The sequence below is a fragment of the Vombatus ursinus genome, unplaced genomic scaffold, assembly GCF_900497805.2.
Source record: "Vombatus ursinus unplaced genomic scaffold, bare-nosed wombat genome assembly UNPS02014805.1, whole genome shotgun sequence".
In the NCBI taxonomy this organism is placed as follows: Eukaryota; Metazoa; Chordata; class Mammalia; order Diprotodontia; family Vombatidae; genus Vombatus; species Vombatus ursinus.
In genome coordinates, this window is record NW_020954583.1 from 18,247,210 (window position 1) to 18,268,567 (window position 21,358).

Sequence of the window (21,358 nt, forward strand, 5' to 3'; positions counted from 1 at the left end):
AGATAGATTTCCATACCCAATTGAGTGTGTATGTTATTCCCTCCTTAAGCCAAGTCTGATGAGAGTAAAGTTCACTCATTCCCTCTCACCTTTACCCTCTTCCCCTCCACTGTAAAAGCTTTTTCTTGCCTCTTTTATGTGAGATTTACCCCATTCTACCTGTCCCTTTCTTCTTCTCCCAATACATTCCTCTCTCTTACCCCTTAATTTTATTTTTAGATATCATACCCTCATATTCAACTTACCCTGTGCCCTCTGTCTATATATATATTCCCTCCAGCTACCTTAATAATGACAGAGGTCTCATGAGTTACAAATACCATCTTTCCATGTAGGAATGGAAACAGTTCAACTTTAATGAGGCCCTTATGAGTTCTCTTTCCTGTTGACCTTTTCATACTTTTCTTGAGTCTTCAATTTTTTCCCCCTCATAGATTATATTACGTTTTGGTGGGTAGGTGATCTTGGTTTCAATCCTAGCTCATTTGACCTCCAGAATATCATATACCAAGCCCTCTGATTCCTTAATGTAGCAGCTACTAAATCTTGTGTTATCCTGATTATTTCCACAATACTTGAATTGTTTCTTTTTGGCTGGTTGCAGTATTTTCTCCTTGACCTGGGCACTTTGAGATTTGGCTACAATATTTCTAGGAGTTTTCCTTTTGGGATCTCTTTCAGGAGGTGATTGGTGGATTCTTTCAATTTCTATTTTACCCTCTGGTTCTAGAATATCAGGGCAGTTTTCCTTGATAATTTCTTGGAAAATGATGTCTAGGCTCTTTTTTTGATCATGGCTTTCAGGTAGTGCAATAATTTTTAAATTCTCTCTCTTGGATTTATTTTCCAGGTTAGTTGTTTTTCCAGTGAGATATTTCACAGTGTCTTCTATTTTTTCATTCTTTTGGTTTTGTTTTATAATTTTTTTGATTTCTCATAGAGTCATTAGCTTCCATTTACTCCATTCTAATTTTTAAGAAATTATTTTCTTCAGTGGGCTTTTGGACCGCCTTTTCTATTTGGCCTATTCTACTTTTTAAGGCATTCTTCTTCTCATTGGCTTTTTGGACCTCGTTTGCCATTTGGTTTAGTCTATTTTTTAAGGTATTATTTTCTTCAGTAGTTTTTGGGTCTCCTTTAGCAATTTGTTGACTTATTTTTTATGATTTTCTTGCATATGTTCATTTCTCTTCCCAATTTTTCCTCTACTTCTCTTAATTGATTTTCAAAATGCTTTTTGAGCTCTTCCATGGCCTGAGACCAATTCACATTTTTCTTGGAAGCTTTGTATGTAGGAGCTTTGACTTTGTTGTCATCTTCTGATTGTATGTTTTGACCTTCCTTGTCACCGAAGTAAGATGCTGTAGCCTGAGTTTTTTTCTGCTGTTTGCTCATTTTCCCAGCCAATTACTGGACTTTCAACTCTTTGTTAAGGTAGGGCTCTGCTTCCAGTGTGGAGGGCGTACTGACTCAAGCTTCAGGGGTTTTGTGTAGCTGTTTTCAGAGACACTTCTAGGGACCTGTAAGTTTTCAGTTCTTCCAAGGTGGTATGATAAGGGGTGAGGTGTTTACTCCTCTCCTGGTGTATGAGTGACTACAAGCACTCTTTTCTGCCCTGGAACTGTGAGGAGGGTTCCCTCTCCATTGCTGCCACAAGCTCTACTATGCCAGTGTTCCTCCCTGCCCTAGGAGTATGGGCAAAGAAGCAGAATCCTGCCTCAGTGCCAGCGAAGAGACCCCTGTAATCTTCTGATGAGTTGTTCAATCCCCTCACCATCTGTGAGCTGTGAGCTCTGGAAGCAGCCCCTATCACCGCCACCACCCCCGCTACCGCCCTGGGGGCACTGTGCTCCTGTCTTACCCATGTCCAACAGACCTTTTCCACTGACCTTCTAAGTTGTCTTTGGCATTTGTGGGTTGAGAAGTTTGAAAACCTCCACAGATGCCCTTGATTCAGTCCCCTGAGGCCTGCTCAGGGTTTGCTGGGGCTTGGTCTGTGCTGGTGCAGACTGTGCTCCTCTCCCTGCCTGGTGCAACAGACCTTTCCCATGGACCATCCAGGTTGTCTTGGGCTGGAAATTTGTTTCACTCTGTCTTTCTGTGGTTTCTACTGCTCCAGAATTTGTCATTTTTTACAGGGGTTTAGAGGAGAGCTCAAATGAGTCCCTGCTCTTACTGTGCCATCTTGGCTCCACTAATCACGAACTACATTTTTAAAGAGAATAGTATTATGTAACAGAATAACTTTTGGAGTCTTGTTATGAAAGAACCCTTTTAAAATATAAGACCAAGAAGAGAACTTAATGGCCTAGAAAATAGTTGGAATAGTATTTACCTATTCTCACAGGATGGATTACATCAGATTGAGGTCTAAGAAGGCAGCAATTTCTTGCAAATAGATCTTCACTGGGCATGATGGAGTCCTCGTGCTGCTTTTGGAAAAGTATCTATTAGTCCTGGTGATGTTTGAGCACTTAGCCCTAAACAGTGGCCCATGCTTCTTTTCTTCTCCATTAGGACAAAGTTAGCCTTTCCAACTGAAAGTTTCTGCAGTATGGAATCCCGTCCATGGCAGCGAGTAACAGGCCATCCTGGGTAATGGCAGAAAGCCACGTTTTCTTTCAGAACCCTCAGAATGACAGCGTTTCTGGCTCTGACTCTAGCTCTTGTTTAGGCTCCAATTCAAGTCTGACATCTCCCTGGAAGATTCAGTACCAGCTATAGCAACTACAGCAACAGAGACAGATGAGCAGGGGACAAGTGAGAGGGAGTTAGTTTGCTTTGAAAATCAAAGCAATTTCAGTAACCTCAAATTGTATTATGAAAATGTCAAGGTAGGTCGGTGGCAGACTATCATGAGTCACTCTTAATTGAAGAGTATCTGTGCAGTCTTTGTTGGTAATCTAGTGTCTGGTTAGGTGCTTTGTTTCTGGAATCATAGAATCTTAGAGCTGGAATTTCAGGAATCATAGAAATCTTGAAGCTCATCCTGTCCAATCTTCCAACCTGCAGCAAGAATCCCTTCTTCTTTCTGAATACAGTCAGCCAGCTCTGGCTGTAGTACTCCAGGTGATGAGGAGTTCATAAACACTCAGAGCAGCCCATCCTATTGTTAGACAAGTCAAATCATCACACATTTATTAAGCATTTCCTTTGTTCCAGGTACTGTGCTAATCTCTGTGGATATGAAGAAAGGCAAAAACAGGTTGTTCTTTCTTGGCTCTGGGCCACATGGTACCTGAATATTGTTGGGCGAGCCATCTAACCATTATTGAAAAATGAAAAGGTTGGCCTTGAGTCCAAACAACCATTCCGGTCCCTTAGAGCTCTAAATCTGTGACTTGGTGATGCTTTTATGGAATTAAAATACCAGCCTTTAGGCATTTCCCTGTAATTGATTATTTAACCTAATGTTATCAAACTCAAATAGAAAACAGGGGCCGCTGAACTGTACATAAGGATTCCTGTAGGCCGCATACCAATTTAGTTTTAAAATGTGATCTTTATCTATGTTTTATTACAGTTTTATTTATTTTGTTAAATATTTCTCAGTTACATTTCAGCCTGGTTCAGGTAGCACTCAAGAGTGGTTGTATCTTTGATGCCTCTAGTTAACCAAACAGGAAATATTTATTAACCCTTGATTATATGCTAGGCAGTGTTTAAGGCTCTGAGTATTCAAAGACAAAAACACCTCTTATTCTTAAGGAACTTAAATTCTTTCTCCATATCAGTGCTAGGTAATGGAGGAAAACTCTCAATTCCTCTCTCCCTCTCCTTCTCCCCTCTTGTCCCTCTCTTCCCCTCCCTCCCCTCCTCTCTTTCTTCCTCTCATCTCTCCCTTTCTCCTTCCCTTTTATCCATTCCTCATTGAACAGTAAACAGTGAAATATTTGGTGCCTGGCGTCCCATACTTGAAAAGCACATAGGTTAAGCTGGTTGCCGACAACAGGAGGATGGAGGTTGTTGAAGGGAAACTCCCGGCTTTGTGTACTTTGGCATGTGGATAATAGCCCAGTTGTGCTTACAGATTTGGTTTTGGAACTTAGACTAGTGTCTTACTTTTCTTGTTTCCCTTTCCTTGGAAGTCAGAGGTCAGGGGTGGGGCAAAAGGAGAACTGAGGTAAAAGTATTCTACTAGTTGAGCTGTGAAAATAAATAAAGGGGGAAAGGTATCATTTTGCTTTTGAGAGCTGGGATTAGAACATGAGTCAATATGATTTTTAGGTTAGGAGGAGAAGGCTGGGTTTCTTGCCGTAAATTAATTCTACACTCAAATTTTCCCTCAAAGTATGCATGCATGAATAAATTCCAGGGCATAATTTACACAGTTGCTTAAAACTTTCCTAGAATGAATAGTCATGAATTGCTCAATGATAATCACTTACATAGTGCTTTAAGGTTTGCAAAATGCTTTATAGATACTAACTCATTTGATCCTCACAGTGAAAAGGTAGGTAAGCTTAATTAATTATTCCCATTTTCCAGATAAGGAAACTGGGTCACACAGCTGGTTAAGTGTCTGAGACCAGATTTGAACTAAGGAAGATAAGTCGTCCTGACTCCAGGTCCCTTTCTCATATATACCTTAAATTTGCCAGTGCCAACCAAGTCATATTGGTTAGTCTTGCTAGTGAAATTGAGGATTTAAAATCTTCTTTCCTCTAAGCTATTGTGTCATGGCAGAACCAGTATTTGAACCCAGATCTTCTCCAAACCCAATTCTCTTAAAATATATCCTGAAACTAAACTTGTTCCTAAGCAACAGTGTATCTAGCAGTGGATGCATTTATTGTCCTGTCTGCATTTCTACCATGGTGGTAATCCTCTCAATAGTATTCTAAATTTGAACCCGATCTGGACCAAAATTTCCACCCAGAAAGAACCACTAAGCAAGTCCAGTAATGACAAGTAACAATAGGTTCCATGTAGTCACCATCCAGAGAGGTATATAAGAGCCACCATGTGTTTCAAAAGTCTCACTTAAGTAGTAAAGACAGTTCAAATTTGATGCCCTTGTATTCTCTACTCTAAGGCAGTCCACCGGACCAAGAGCCACTGTGGAGGTCCAGTTTGCCCCAAGATTTGAGGCAGTATTGAAAAGAGTATATGTGTCTCCAGGAACCTGGAGAGATAGGAGATGAGCACTACAGGAGTGTTATAATTAAGGAGTGCAAATGAGGATGACTTTTTGAAGAAGTGTTTTTTTAAGGTTTTCAAGATTTTTCCCCCTAGTAGTTGACCCTGCTGATTGTGCTTGAGTTGTTTACACATTCTCACATCTTCCCTCCTGTGTTATCCAGCATTTGTGAAAAGGTTAATTGAAGTTACAGGTGTCATTTGTGACTGTGAACGTGCTAACTGGGCATGGCAGTGATCAAACTGATCTCCTTTGATCCCCATATTACTACATAAGCAAAAACCAGCTTGAAAGAACCAAATGCCTACCCATGTAATTTACCTTAATTCTGCAGCAACAAAGAAGAGAGCGTGAGGCTAGAAGGCAACAGGAGCGTGAGCAGAGGAGGAGAGAACAAGAGGAGAAGAGGCGCCTTGAGGACTTGGAGAGAAGACGGAAAGAAGAGGAAGAGAGAAGAAGGGCAGAAGAAGAGAAGAGGAGAGTGGAGAGGGAGCAGGTGAGTCCATGAAAGAAGGTGACAGTACTTTTATTTTTGAGGAGTGAAAGAGGTTTGATTTTATTTTTTTCAGTAGGGGAGAAAGTCATTTTGTTTTTCTTGGAAAATTACTCATAAATACAATATAAAGCTACATGAGAATTATAGTGACCTTATTCAAGTTGAGTGGTAATATAGTAGCAATATAGTAGTACAGTAATATAGTAGTAAATAGTAATTTACTTTAGAAAAGATACCTGAAAATAGCCTTTAGTAAATCAAGATTATGACTATAGTTAATTATTAACTCTACCCTTTTGGCTTAATTATAATGGACCCTTTGTTGCATTGAAAGATTACTGATTAAAAAAAGAAGTTGGCAAAAGGTTTCAGAAATCAGTAGTAGCAAATTGGATGTTATGGTGAGTGCACGTGTAGGATGATTGACAAGATCGTATAATAAGAGGAGGTAAAAGCAAATTTTCCTCTTTTTTTTTCAAGTCATTTTTTAGCCATTGCATTTTATTGAGGTCAGCTAATGATTATATTTAGAAATGACCATTAATTCTGAAACACGTGTAGGCACAATAATTTGACTGTGATTGATCTGTTTGTTAAGGTATATATTTGTTTTCTATTACAGAATTTTATTAGTTTGAAATAGATCACTAACATTATGTCCCTCATTTTTTGTCTATTAACTTCCTTTGCTTTTATAATTGCCTTTTGAAAAAAGAGAAGAGATAGTTTAAATATTGTTCTAAACTCTCATTTGGAATACTTACCCAGCCTAATTGTGTCTTTCAAATTTGCTTATTCAATTGCTCTTCTTGTTTACTAAACTTAAATGCCTCAAGTTTTGTAAGAGTTGGGTTTGCATGCATATCCGATTGCACTTTTATTCACTCATTCATTCATTCCACACATATTTAGTAAAAACCTATTTGTGCATGTGAATCTTGAAGCTTAAATTCACTGTTGTCCTTCATCGTGCTTGAAGTTGGTGACTAGTTCGTAGTATTTTTTTTTAAGTGTGCATTTGTTTTGAAATGTCATAGTTAAATTTGGAATTAGGAGCTTTAAAGAATTAAACCACATAAGCTTTCTGATCATTTCAGTTGTTTGAGAGATTGATTGGCTGCTGTATTCTAGACAGGAATACTTACAAACTAACATTAATTTAAATGAAGATACAGGGCTAGAAGTGGTCTGTTAGTGGTACTTATATTTTGTGAATTTACACATTTTGTACCCCAACTTATAAAGAAGAAAAGTTTTTTAAAAATCTATCACTTTCGTGATGCTTTTCTCTTCTAACACAAAAATTAGTATGATGGCCTTGCTATAAGGAGCATGCTTTGTGTACGTATGTGTTTGTGTGTGTAAATTTGTCTTCTGTGCAGTGGGTGAATACGTAGGATTTGTGCAAAGTTTGAACAGGATTTTTTTTTAATTGTTTGAGGTGATAAGGAACAGATGACTGAATTTCTTGTCAAAAGACGATGCCGTTTTAAATCTGTGTAGATCAGAGAATAAAGTTAGTTTGATGTCAAAATTTAGTTGTGTATGTTTGCCATTGCCAATGGCAGTGGTAAGCCTTAGTAGGATCTGCTTTCAGGTGATGAGGATTTGATGGATACATAAATTAGGGATGTAGAGGACAGGTCAGAGTTGATGTGTTTCAGCCAGCTTCTTTAGGGAAAATGACATCAGTGTACTCCATTTGTATTTGCTGTATCAGATTAGACTTCATAAGGAAGTTTATGTACAGTAAACTCTGTCACATAGCCCTTCACCAGCCAAAATTCATAGCTAACCCATTCTTTTGTTAAGCTACTTTATGATTACAGCTATGAAAACACAGCATGCGGGAAAGTGGTCTCAAGAGATAAAAGTTCACAAAATGGGAGTGTTTTCCCATGAAAAGAATTCATATGGGCTTTGGAATGACTCTTTCCTATCCCCTTACCCTCCTCCCCAGCTACTTATACCCATTGTCTCATTTAGAAAAGGGATTATAGAATGATCTATATTTTTAAAAGTGCTTTCAGATTCTTCATCTGTAAAATGATGGGGAATACATGACCTCTAAGGTCCCCATAAAATCTTTAAGTCTATGATCCCGGGATACGATATTTTATCTCATTTGAAGCTCACAAAATTATTCTGTGAGTTAAATAGGGTAGGTACTATTAGTCATTCTCATATGAAAAAACAGCCAGAGAAGTTAAATGGCATGCCATACAAGGTGTCATTGGTGAAGTTGAAATAGTAATCCAGGTCTCTGATTCTCAGTGCACTAATGTTTTCATTATAGCGTGACAGTGCCTGGACTTGCAACACCGAGATAGGCATTTCAGCATTTTAAAAACACATTTTTGAGGTGTTTAGCAGTTTTCATTATTTAATGGCTTTCCTTGTCAAAAAAACAAAAACAAAACAAAGAGGGTCACTGAAGACCTGCTTTTATTGTTTTATAAATAGCATTGAGATTAAAATTGCAGAGCTGATGGCTTTTATTTATATTTGTTGAAGTCCTTGCAGGTGATTTCAGAATCATCCAGGAAAGATACAGATATGATCAGAAGTGTTTAACTGCTGTGTTTTTGTTGTATGCCTTTAAAATGAATAATCTCTGCATGGTATATATGTTAACTCTATTAACCAGAGGTTTTGATTAACCAGAACACCCCCAGTTTCCCGACTATACCAGATAATCAGGAGCTTGCTGTACTTATAAATGGAATTCTTGCTCTTCTAAAGTCCATCATTCATGTCTCATCTGGATGCTCACATGTGTATACAAATACACTGTGTTACATGTATCACTAGATTATGTGTCCCTATTTAATCATCTAAATAGGATTTTTTTTTCTCATCTTAAGAGTCTAAGGCCTTTATGGAATGGTTTTTTTCAGGCATCTATCCCTAAGTGAACTGTTGCCAAAGATGTTTGGGGAAAATAGCCCTTGGTGTTTTCCACTCAGGTGGTTCTGATGCATTCCTTTTGAATAAATTGATTGCTGGGTAATTTCTATGTGACAGGAGTATATCAGGCGACAGCTAGAAGAGGAGCAGCGGCACTTGGAAATCCTTCAGCAGCAGCTGCTCCAGGAGCAGGCCATGTTACTGGTAACGCACTGTATCTGTTTTGTTCCATAGCTTTAGGGTTCATTTATCCTACCAGGCCCAGGATTCCCCCCCTCCCCCCATCTTCAGTTGGGCACAGCTGCGCTCACTGTATGAACAATGGAGTTGGATTAAATGGCCATTTCTGTTAGTGTAGTGGGCTGACAGGCACAACACTGAGAGGAGGACTCTGGTCACACTGCTTTGTGCACATCCAGAGGAGGGCTTTATTTATTTATTTACTTCAGTAAGTTGAACTGTTCTGGTTTTGGTGGTCGAGTTTTTTGTTTTTTGTTTTGTTTGGTTTTGGGGTATTTTTTTTGTTTTGTTTTGTTTGGTTTTGTTTTTGCGCAGACCTTGGCATTCATCGAAAGAACTTAATGCTCCGGATTCCAAGCACATACCACATAAAGTTAACTGGGGGCATTGGTTTAGTATTGTTACATATGCAGTCTTTGTTCTAAAAACATCACATCTTTATTGAAATCAATATCTTTAGAGGGGAATAAAGCCAGTTTGGTCCTAACAATCCAATAATTATTATGGTTAGCAACATTCTATCAGGTTTTCCTACAGGTACCATGCCATATAAAAATCCCTGTCTTTTGCTGCACAAAAAAGAAATACATAAAAGGAGAGAAAAAAAAATAGGTGGTCTATTTTCCCTCCAGGGACTTGATAGATTAACAACATAGTGTGGCTTTGATCATTCTCTCCTTCCTAAAGGAATACAGATGGCGGGAAATGGAAGAACACCGGCAGGCAGAGAGGCTCCAGAGGCAGTTACAGCAGGAGCAAGCGTATCTCCTGTCCTTACAGCATGACCATAGGAGGCATCACCAACAGCAGCAGCAGCAGCAGCAGCAGCAGCAGCAGCAGCAGCAGCAAGAAAGAAACAAACAGAGCTATCACCCCCCTGAAACTAAACCTCACTATGAACCTGCCGAAAGAGCTCGAGAGGTAACTGTCTCTTGGTGGCTGGAGTGATCTGTCACAGGTCACACGGCTAGTAAGGAACAAAGCCAACATTCTTTCCAGGACACTGTGCTGCTGCCTCAGTGGCAAGTTTCAGTTGTAAGGTAAATTAAAGGTCAGAGAGACGAAGAGACAGACAAACTAAATGTGAAATGGGAATGATGTAGCCAAATTATCCTTAGATTTTTTTTTAATTGAGAGTTTGAATAAATTTGTTTTTATAAACCCCTTCTAAGAGGGATGGGGGTGGGGAGAAGAACACCTAGGATGTGTTACAGGTATGTTGCTTGGCTTTTTAGCTGATAGGCTTGGAGTTACAGATTACCACACAGCATTTCAAGGATAGGGAAATTTAGCCATGTGATATATGCTTTATGAGTTTTTCAGATAGTCCTAATCCTATGAGATAATGAGCTAATCCTTGAGTATTAGATAATACAGAAAGAAGGCACTAGTCTTAGAATTGACTCAAGGAGATAACATTTGCAGTGTACTTTTTCTCATGGAGACCAAGTCCATAATCTCACAAAAACATACCAAACTCCTTAATTATCTGTTTAGACTCTCTGGGTCTATAACCAGTGATAGCTCTGCTGGTTTTTAGAGAACTGTGAAAAAAGACATGTTTGTTATTTTGCGATTTTTTTTCCTAGCAGAATATGCAAAATGATTTTCTTTGAAATGTGCTTTAGTTTCAGCTGACCATGAAAATTATTTTTGGCTACCTTGTACTAACAAACCTCAGCAGTCTTCACTTTTTCGTCTTAAAAAAGTGTTTTCATTTTCCTAAAGCAAATCCTAATGCTGCTTTTTATTTTGCTGCCTTTCAGCTCTGTCTTTTCTAATAGACAAGGACAGTTAAAGAGACCTCATGAAAGGCCGAAGACTTAGAGGCCCCTATGAGTATTTTAACTCTAGTTCACTAACAGTGAGTTATGTCTTCTATGCAGGTGGAAGATAGATTTAGGAAAACTAACCAAGGCTCCCCTGAAGCACAGTCTAAGCAGACAGGCAAAGTATTGGAGCCACCAGTGCCTTCAAGATCAGAGTCTTTTTCCAATGGCAACTCCGAGTCGGTACACCCTGCACTCCAGAGACCAGTGGAACCACAGGTAGCAGCAGGAAATATGGTTGGGTCAGGGGGACCTATTTGGTTGTCTCACCATGCTCAAGGACTGCCCTCTGTATTGAAATGGAATGGATGGAATGTTTTCACTGTCACTTAGAGAGTTTGAAGATGAGCAGGAGAGTTGTTTAAAAAAAGAGGTACAAAAAAAATTATAAAATAAAATGAAAAAAATTAAAAAGGAGATACACATGATTGGGGGAGGTGCTTCTTTAAAAAGAACCCTGCTAGTTGCCAACATTTATATAACAAATAGTTATTAAACACTTGTTGCACGTTAGGCCGTCACTGTGCAGGATACTCATATAGGGGACATAAGAAATAATAACCATAAGCTCTTTATTGAGCTTATAGTCTAGTAGGGGAGATGAGACTTGGATATGAATTAGTGAAATACAAAGCACATTGTTGAAAGTTCATCAGAGAGATACCAAAGCTTGTGTTCAGTAAGATTGTTTCTGGCTGCAGAGGACTAAGAATGGCCTGGGGGAGGAGATAACATTTGAAATGAACCTTGAAACAAGGACATATAGGATTTGGATAGGCAAGCCAGGAGAGAAGAGACTAAAAGCAGTATGATCAAAGACAGGGAGACGGGGAGTTTGGGGTTGAGTTCCAGGAATGTTAATACTTCACTTTGCCTGGAATGAAGTTTTTGAAGGGGAATAGTGAAAATAAGATTAGAAAACTTGGGCTGTGTCTAAATCAGAAAGGCACTTTAATGGTAGTATCAGTTGAAATTTAGGTTTCATTTTAAGGTATTCGAGGTACTTTATAAATATATATATTCCTTGTTTGACTCTCACAGCAGCCTGGAGAGGGAATTTTTATCATTTATAAATGAGAAAAACAGCTGCGTGACCCTTAACCTTTTTCAGTCTCATTTTCCTCATCTGTAAAATGATCAGAGTTGGACTCAGTGACCATTGTGGTTCCTTTTGGCTCCACTCTGTGATCTTATGAGCATGAGAGAGGTAAAGGGATTTACCTGGAGTTACACAGCCAGTCATTGGGTCAGAGGCAGGATTCAAGGAGTCTGAACTTTATTTAGTGGGTAGTGGGAAGCCACCAAGGGGTCAAAGTTGTGCTCTGGGGGCAGATAGGTGATATAGTAGATAAAGCACTGGCCCTGGAGTCAGGGGGACCTAAATTCAAATCTGACTTCAGACACTTAATAGCTCTGTGACCCTGGGCAAGTCATTTAACCCCAATTGCCTTCCCCCTACCCCCCCCCCCCCAAAAAAAAGAAGAAGAAGAAGAAGAAAGAAAAAAAAATACTGCTGGCAGCAGCATCCAGGATGGATCGAAGATAGGAGAGTCTCGAAGTAGGAAGAACAGATAGAAGCTTTTATCACGGTAGTCCAGGCTATAGGAAATGGGGTCCTTTAATAGTGTGGCAGCAGTGAGAATGGAAGCAGGGAAGAGGATGGGTATGACAAATAAGACATAAGTAGAAACAGTCAGATTTAGTAGCTGTTTGGTTGAGAGATGAGCTTATGATGACCCTAATGTTTCAAGCTTGGGAGTTTGTCATTGATGGAAATAATGAAGTCAAGAGAAGCAGCAGCTTGTATTACATTTTATTATCTTTACTGTAAAGGTCTAGAACAAGAGATTTCTTCCTGTATCTTGCCTTTGCTTTTGAAGCTGAAGCAATGCCCACCTGTCTCAGGCCTGTGATCCCGCTGCCTGCTTTGCAAATGCTACGGCTGGATATCTGTTTGCCAACAATGCTTGTGCATCATTTGTCCAAGTTGGGTTGTGGGGAGGAGGGGAGGATGGATACTAACTGATATGGGGAGCCCACAACTCACCCTGCATTGAATGAAATGCAAAAAAAAAAAAAACAAACCCTTTTTGAAGCCCTAAAGAGCCAGCATCCTAAAAGAACCAGAAATAGATCCCACCATCTCAAAAGGCATATAAGGATCTGCTTGAAGAACTGTATAATTCTGTATGTTAGGGACCAGGTAAAAGTCTCATGCAGCTTTTCAGTCTGCAATGGTTAATGTCATATCTTGATCATGGCAGGTTTTTGTTTTAAAAATGTCAGATGAACATGACGGTATTATGTAACGGCCATTAATTTGTGACAGTGAACCCCAGGATATCAGTGTTAAGCCTAAGGAACTAATAGTAACAGAAGGAAGGATTGGAAGGATGGAAGCAGTAGACAAAAAGTTTCTTCACTGGGGAGAGAGAAACCTTTTTTTAACCCACAATAACAGTACAGGGCCTAAGCAAATCCTCTTAGCCTCATTGGTTAGAATCAGAGCATAGATAGGGAAGGAGAAAGAAAATAAGAAAAGGAAAATGGCAGAAAGGGAGAAAATGAAAATATCTAGAAGAGAAAAGGAGTAGTTAATATGGTGGGGAATATACTGCACGAGTACCAATCCGCAGAAATTTCCTCAGGTGCCACCCAAGAACTACTGGGGCCTTTAGCCGGTCTGTATGCAGTGCCAGGAAACACTTGACCAGGGTTTCAGTGCTCATATGTTCCAGGGTGGGTAAAATGGAAAGTAAAGAGGATGGAAAGGTATTTTCTTCAAGTCATGAAGATTTATTAACTGTAGAAAGGAAATCTTTACAGTCATTATGAGTATACATGGTCACTTACGGAATTTGGAAAATTAGAGCATGCTCCCTGGCTTATACACTGATTTTTCTGCCCTTCTATTTAGAATGGTTCCTAAAAGCAGTTTATCCTGTCCCTCTTACAAAAAAATAGTTGTTGTCTAAGACAATACAGAGAATCAGTTACCATACATAAGAAACTTTGGAAAATCTACTCATGTGTAGGATGTTATTTGTTATTTTTTTTCATAATATCAGTTAATATTTTGATTTTATAGGGTCTTTTCCTGAAAATAAAAAAACCTCCACACTTTTCTAAAGGCTTTAAAAAGTTGTCATTATATGAATCTCATTTTTAAAATTATGGTATTATAATACCATTAACCCTTTGTGAAACACGTGTAAACTACCACCAGGCTTTTTATGCTTATATACATAAAGATGATATAATCAATTTGATTTTTCTGTCCTTCCTTCTTTTCATGTATTTGTCTTAGCATTCCTTTATATAATTTAATAGTAATTAGTTAAATTCAGCTGGTTGATAATTGTCACATTTCTCAATTTATGTGTGTTGTCTTCTCCCCAAACAAACTGGAAGCAGCACTGGTGTTAGTTAAAACATTAAACATAAGTTTTAACTTTGAAAAAGTTAAACAGTACTCCATATTCCTAAAAAAACCACATTTCTCATGTTGCAAAACTGGGTTAGGAATGTTTAGAGCCATAGTTACTTAAAAAGAGAAGGGTGAAGAAGAAAAATGTAGGACAGTGTTTTGAAAACTTGAGGGTTTTTTTGTTGTTTTTAGAATGAACTTTTTGGGGCTGTAATGTCATAAAGGCATTTGTCTTTAATTTTTTTTATATGAATGTGCTATTTCTTTGCTAATTGTGTCTGAAATTTAATCTAGCAGGTAATGTGAAGATGGATATATTTAGGTTTGCATGTTTGGCAGTGGTCTTTATCATGTGTGTTCCCTCCCTTCCTTTCCTGCCCCCCTGCTTTGACACATGCGTGCATGCACCAGATGGTCCATTAAAACTGTAGCTCTCTAGGTATGCATGGGGGACCCAGACTCTTGAGTCTGAAGTACCTGTTCTTATTGCCCAGATGCGTGTCCTTGAGGACTTTTTCTCGTGGACACACCTTTGTACTTTTCTACGTGTTGTGCCCTCTGGGTCACTTTCTTTTCTGATGAGTGTTTTGCCTTGCCTCCCACCATCTCTATTTTGCTTGTCCCTTGTTGTCACCTCTTCATTTTGGATTTGGTGTTGACTGGGAAGCCAGTTTTATGCAGAACGCATTGAATGTTTTGTGTTTTGTTTTCTCGTAAGGTACAGTGGTCCCATCTGGCATCTCTCAAGAACAATGTTTCCCCTGTCTCGCGATCCCATTCCTTCAGTGACCCTTCTCCTCCCAAATTTGCACATCACCATCTTCGTTCTCAGGACCCATGTCCACCTTCACGCAGTGAGGTGCTAAGTCAAAGTTCTGACTCTAAGTCGGAAGTACCCGATCCCACCCAAAAGGCTTGGTCTAGATCAGACAGTGACGAGGTGCCTCCAAGGGTAAGGAGTAGAAAGACAGATGGATACTTTTTTTTAAGGGTGTGGTGACTTCACCAGAGCTAATGGGGCAGTAAAACTTAATAGAAGGGTATATACTGTGGGGAGGGATTTCAGAAATAGGCAGTTGTGCCTAACCAACAGCAGGTATAGCAAAAATTATTTGAGGCCGAAGCCTGCAAGAAATAGGCTTCCAGACCAGATGTAATTAGCTTCTGCGTTGCCAGATGCTTTATGATGGTATATAAGAGCTATGTGATATATTTTACAGTATTAACAAAATATTAAAATGTTCAGGAAAAGACTTCAAAGAAAAATTAATCCCAATGGTAGGATCCTCAAATCATAGGAAAATTCTATGATTTTTTTTTTCCAAAAGACATTTTTGTTTATTTTTATAAGGTTATAGAATGATGGAATTAAACAAAGAGGGACATTTGGGTAGATTCCCCCCTGCCTCCACTTGGAATTTGCTTCTTCTGAACATTTCCCTGCTTCCTGCTAGCCTCTCCCTTCTGCTGACCCATGTGTGGATTATTGTTCAGTTCCTTTGAGCGTTTTTTCCTGGTTCTCACGTTATCTCAGCAAAATGCTTTGTGTGTTCCCTGCCACTGAAGCTTCAGTCGAAACATATTCTTTTTCAATGTCAGACACAGGGAGGATGTTTGTGTTGGCTCCATAGGTACCTTAGACTAGGTTCTCTGTCCTCATTGGATGCGTGGGGAACCAGAGGAAGCTTTATTAGCTGTAGGGAAAAGGGATGGTTGGGTCCATCTTATCAGGTTGGGTAACATGATTAGAAATTATTTAAATTCATCCTTTGTTGGGGATGACTTTTTCCCTCCCTTTATCGGTCATGTAATTGCCCTTCTTTCTCTGCCTAAGGTACCTGTGAGAACAACGTCCCGTTCTCCTGTTTTATCTCGCCGTGATTCTCCGCTGCAGGGCAGTGGGCAGCAAAATAATCAAGCAGGTCAAAGAAACTCTACAAGGTAAGGGAGGAATAAATGTTAGGGTCAGGTATACTCTATTCTCTTGTACAGTCTCAGCATTCTTCATGTTGCCTTTTGGATAGGATATCGGAGGAGAATACATTAACTATGAATTCTGGACTTCTAGACAAATACTGTTTCTGGAAAAAGAAAAGCTGCTTTAAAAATCTGTTATTTTTCTTCTCAATAAACAGGGTTAGATGGTTCTGCCGAGAATGGAGACCTGGGAAACCACTTTGCCATTTTAATAGTTGTAAAGTGACTATTAAATCGTTGTTAACTTGGCATGAATGGGAGAAGGGAGCTAAAGACAAAGGATTAATGTCTCCTTAGCACTGGTGAATTATGCCAAATGCTCAGAAAGGAGCAAAAAATCTAGGGCACTGACCTTTCTTTGGAATATTTATTCCAAATTGCATTTGCCCATCATTCTGAGTGATTACTTCTGTATTTTGAACCTCAGTGTAGGGAAGGGAAGGCAGGTGCCACAAATAAGGCCTTGCTGATGATGACTAAGTAGAGAAGCAAAATTCAATTCAGCAGTAATGATTCAAGCATTATGTGCGAGGCACTGTACTAAGCTCTGGGGACACAAAGACAACACCAGAATAGTTTCTGCTGTAAAAGAGATTACATTCTTGGAGTGGGGGGTGAGAATGAGGAGGATACATTGTGGGCATAATTAAATACTAAGTGTATATGACATAATACAGAATAATTTCAAGAGAGAGAGTACTGATAACTGGGAGAGTCAGGAATGGCCTTGTGTAGATAGTGGCTCCTGAGGTGTGCTTTGAAGGAAGCTAGAATGGAAATGAGAAAGAACTACAGTCCATACATGGAGGAGTTACTTTACAAATGATGGAAGTAAGATAAGGCATATCATATATGAGAAAGAGATAGCAGGCTGCTGGGACATGTATAAAGGAGAATTATATGAAATAAGACTGGAAAGGTAGGTGGGAGCCAGATTGTGTATGGTAACCTTTAAATGCCAGGTTGAGGATTTTGTATCTTATCCTAAAAGCAGGAGGGAGCTGTTAAAGATTTTTGAGTAATAAAATGAAAGAAATTTGTCCATGATGATGATGATGATGATAGTTAGCACTTTACAAATACAATACAAACACAACTGGTACAAATACATTACATAGTATAAATACAGACTCAACAACACCCTACAACTAAGGCGTCACACAGCTAGTAAGTATGTGAGGTCCAGATTGGAACTCAGATCTTCCTGACTCTAGTTCTACTTGCCATCTAGATACCTCAGTCAATGCCTAGTTAACCCAGTCTTGGCAAACCTGCATGTAAGGAAGTTGTGATGCTGTCATCATGGGTCTCTCTAGGATTTTGAGCATTGCCCATGAGGATTTGAATATCATCAATATAGAGATTTTTTTCTTAAAAGCCTCTCAGCATATTTATAGACCTTGGGAGATCAATTTGGCCTCTCAGCCCTGTAGGGCCTTGGCAATAGAATTTGAATTTTTTTTTGGTGAGGTTTTAAATAAAAGTCTCTTCATAAAGCCATTGTTTCTGTAATAGGTATTAAATTATATTGAATTGTAGGAATGACAGAAACAATCTGTAGTCTTTCTGGTAATGGAAGGCCTTCTACAACCTGCACTCATCTATCTCTCTAGCCTAATTCCATACTCCTTTAATTTACTTTGTGTTGGAGCTAGATATACTAGTGGCTATTCTTGATATCATACTGCCCTCTCTTGCCTCAGCATCTTTGGGCATGTCCCCCTAGACCTAGGACCCACTCTGTCCTTCAGAAATCTACTTCTCCTTTTAAGGCCCAGCTCACATGTCACCTCCTTAAAGGAGCCTTCTGCTGTCCCCCACAATTAGACGTGATCCTTCCCTCCCTGAATATCTCATAAATTCATTTCATTTCTTCTATGTCCTTTTACCTTCTAACTTGTAGTTATAATGATTTGTTCAGCTTTGTCCCCTTTCTCGATTATAAATTCTGTCATTTTTGAACCCATGTCCTTAAGGGCTTAGTACTGTGCTTACTCCTGTGAATATGCAAAGGATCAGTGATTTCTGCAAAGTGGGGAATACCCTCTCCCAGCTCATATGTATCATATAAGATAAATCCTAGGAAGTTGTTAGAGGAACATAAAGATTAAGTGACTTACTGAGGCCCATATAAGCTCTAAGTGTCAAAGGCCAGATTTGAACCACTAATTCTCTCCTTTTACTGTATACAGAATAAAAGGGCTTAACGTTCATTGAATTCAGTTGAATGCATACACATTAGCAAGTACAGATCTGTTAACAAGTTCCTTAATTGAGGTCCTGTTGATAACTCTTTTATGAAAAGTTACAATTTGTCATCTTGGGTTAAAACCTTGTTCCTTGATTATAGGATGGGCATCAGTCAATCCATTGATAGATTGAATAAATCAGGGTGTTGTAAAATTTGGTACCACAACTGGGGTTAAGCAAATTCCATGCCACAATATCAGTAAAGCATCCAAAGAAGAAAGTCAGATAAGGAATAGGTAATAATAGGAGGAAAGGAGAAGATAAAAGTGCATGTGATGAGGATCATGGGAGAGACCACAGAGGCCATTTAGTACAGCCTCTTCATTTTACAGGTGAGGAACCTGAGACCCAGAGAGGTTAAGGGACTTGCCTTCCAAAGATCATGCAACTAGTAATCATCCAAGAGAAGAATTAAGCCCATGGTATCATATCATAGTAAGGGATACAATCTGTATTTAAATTAAAACTCAAAACTCTTGATGTTTTTAAGAACTAGTAAGAACAAAAATCACACTACCAGTTAAAGCAGAATAGTTATACATTAGTCCCATTACTAGCCTGCTTTCTTTTGCTTCTTTTACCTGACTTTAAGAGAATAATAGACACTACCATCAGTAGTTGCCACAATTAGTTTTAGTGTTATGGGCTATCAATTTCTGGTCTGCATTATGTTACAGAGAAGTTTTTTTTCCTTAAAATATGGATATTATATTATGTCATTTCCTCTCTTTCCTAGGGGGTATAGAAAGTAGAAAAGAATTTGGTGTGCTTCCTTGCTATTAAGATATACTAACAATGTTCTAGATAAGTGATTTAGATCAATTCCTTACCAACAGCCAAATGCATAGTTTGATTTATGTTTACAATTGGATTCCTGTAATTTGAGCTAATGAAATTGACTTTTTTCTGTCTCCCACCCTTTATCCCCCTATCCTTCTCTTTCCAAATAGCAATATCGAACCCAGATTGCTATGGGAGAGGGTAGAGAAGCTGGTGCCAAGGCCTGGCAGTGGTAGCTCCTCAGGTTCAAGTAATTCGGGCTCACAGCCAGGGTCCCATCCTGGCTCTCAGAGTGGATCTGGTGAACGCTTCAGAGTGAGATGTACGACTTCCTGTCTCTGCTTTTTCTATTTCTCTACTTTTCTTCTTAAGAAAGACTTTCCCTTTGCATTTGGGTATTTTTTTAAAATCCTGAAGTATTATTTTACTAAAGGTTTCTATAATTTCTATTTTTAGTTTTAATTCACTTGGGGAAAAAATGAGCAATGAAACTCCCTGTGCTATTAAGACAGGCAAGGGATTACTTTTATCTCTGTCTTTTTTTAAGTTATTGCATATAGAACGTGAAAATGAAGGCAGAGTATTCTGAAGGAAGAAGGCCTACATAGAGTGATGGGTCAGGGAGATCCTCCTGGTTAAATGTCAGTTTTTGTTGGATGATTAGGTGGGGATGAGAAGTGGGAGTGGGGAAGGTCCAGTGAGAAACTAGATAATGCTTACCTTAGGGATACTGTATCATACTTTGTGGGTGGGTGGGGTGGAGATGATATGTTTAAATAATCATCATATGTATCTTCCCTCCTCCCCATTTTTGGGATTTGATCTTGATAGCATCATCAAAATCAGAAGGTTCACCATCCCAGCGCCATGAAAATGCAACAAAAAAGCCTGAAGAGAAAAAAGAAGTCTTCAGACCTCACAAACCTGCTGTAAGAAAGTTGTATCCAAAATCCCTTTACCATTCCCCCCCCCCCCCCCCACCTTGTGAGGTTTTTTGTGGAAAGACTCATGAAGCACAATTGCTGCTACCTTTTGTACTGAGCCTGTAAGATGGGAGATGAAGTCCTGAGAGTGAATCAAGCTGGGAATAAAGTTGTTGTAGCTTCACATTTACTTGTGGTAACCCTTATAAGAGAGGTGTTGTAAAGTCAACAAGCATTTATTAAGCACTTACTGTGTACTGGGCACTATGCTAACTGCTGGGGATACAAAGAAAGGGAAAAATCATCCCTGCCCTCTAAGGTCCCCAGGATCTTAGGTGACACGAGAGAGAGAGCCTGCCTGAAAGTCAAGAAGACTTAGTTTCCTGCTCTACCATGGATACATACTGTGTAATCCTAATTTTTCCATACATTTTTCTGATCACACCCCAAAAATATACTTTATTTAATTTAAGTCAATTAACTTCTTAGTTCTCTAGGCAACTTGCAAAAGCCTTAAAGTGCAGAGGAAGTACCCTGGTATTTTCTTAACTATAAATTGTTGATCCCAGTGAATCACAGATCTATTTTATTTCCCTATCTCAGCCTGATAAAGAAACAGTAAATAATTTATACTTCTTTTATATGTTTGCTTCTAACAGCTGTTTGCCTTCTTATATAAAATATACACATGGGTTTGTTTTTTTTTTTTTTAAATCAAACTCTAGCATCTAGTAAAGGAATCAACAAGAGTTGTGGCAAAATTAACCCTTTCATTTATAGGGAAGTTTGAAAAATTACACATCAGTTTTTTTAAACACTAGCATCTATTCATCCAGCCCACAGATGGGGATCTGCAAGATTCTTTTTTATGCTGATAAGGATGGGAGCCTTGTCTTACCTAAAGTTGTATCTCTTCCAGTGCCTACCTCTATGCTCTAAATATTGCAGGTGCCTAATAAATGTCTTATAATGTATTGAAAAATACTGTGTTCTTTTAAAAACATAGCTATCACTCAAATTCTACCTTTGGCAAATTGGGCTCTGGTTGTAACTATCAAGCCTTTGCTACTATATAGCTCTCATTTAACCAATTAATGGTCAGTGTGGCTGATAATCTGATTTCCAACTGATTTGATTTCTTTTCTTTCTTTCATCATGCTTCCTCACACTGTGTCCTCCCCTTGTGGCTCCACCATGGTGATCTCTTTGACTCAATGAAACTACAATTGTATTGAATGACTCAGGGAGAAGTGGTAAGCACTCTTTATAAAAATTGAATGCCAAAGCAACCCCTTCCCTTGATTTTTAAACTTAGTCCTTTTCTAGTCTTCTGTACCATCTCCTTTTTCATTTGTAATTATTTTTTTGTTCTTTCCAGCTTTAAAAGTA

At 38.8% G+C, this 21,358-nt stretch overlaps 1 protein-coding gene across 14 annotated transcripts in view; it reads left to right on the plus strand.

The window, feature by feature from the left end:
• Window positions 1–21,358, plus strand: part of MAP4K4 (mitogen-activated protein kinase kinase kinase kinase 4) — a 265,608-nt gene that overhangs the window by 211,863 nt on the left and 32,387 nt on the right. For 4 of the 14 annotated variants that reach the window (XM_027874150.1, XM_027874151.1, XM_027874154.1 and 1 more), the window contains exons 13-21: window positions 5,475–5,636; window positions 8,661–8,747; window positions 9,471–9,704; window positions 10,670–10,831; window positions 14,758–14,991; window positions 15,874–15,980; window positions 19,217–19,368; window positions 19,878–19,975; window positions 21,214–21,222. In XM_027874150.1, the coding sequence (XP_027729951.1) occupies window positions 5,475–5,636; window positions 8,661–8,747; window positions 9,471–9,704; window positions 10,670–10,831; window positions 14,758–14,991; window positions 15,874–15,980; window positions 19,217–19,368; window positions 19,878–19,975; window positions 21,214–21,222 (1,245 nt within the window). The remainder of the gene's footprint in view (window positions 1–5,474; window positions 5,637–8,660; window positions 8,748–9,470; window positions 9,705–10,669; window positions 10,832–14,757; window positions 14,992–15,873; window positions 15,981–19,216; window positions 19,369–19,877; window positions 19,976–21,213; window positions 21,223–21,358) is intronic. The other 10 variants (XM_027874156.1, XM_027874164.1, XM_027874162.1 and 7 more) reach the window with 4 other exon arrangements.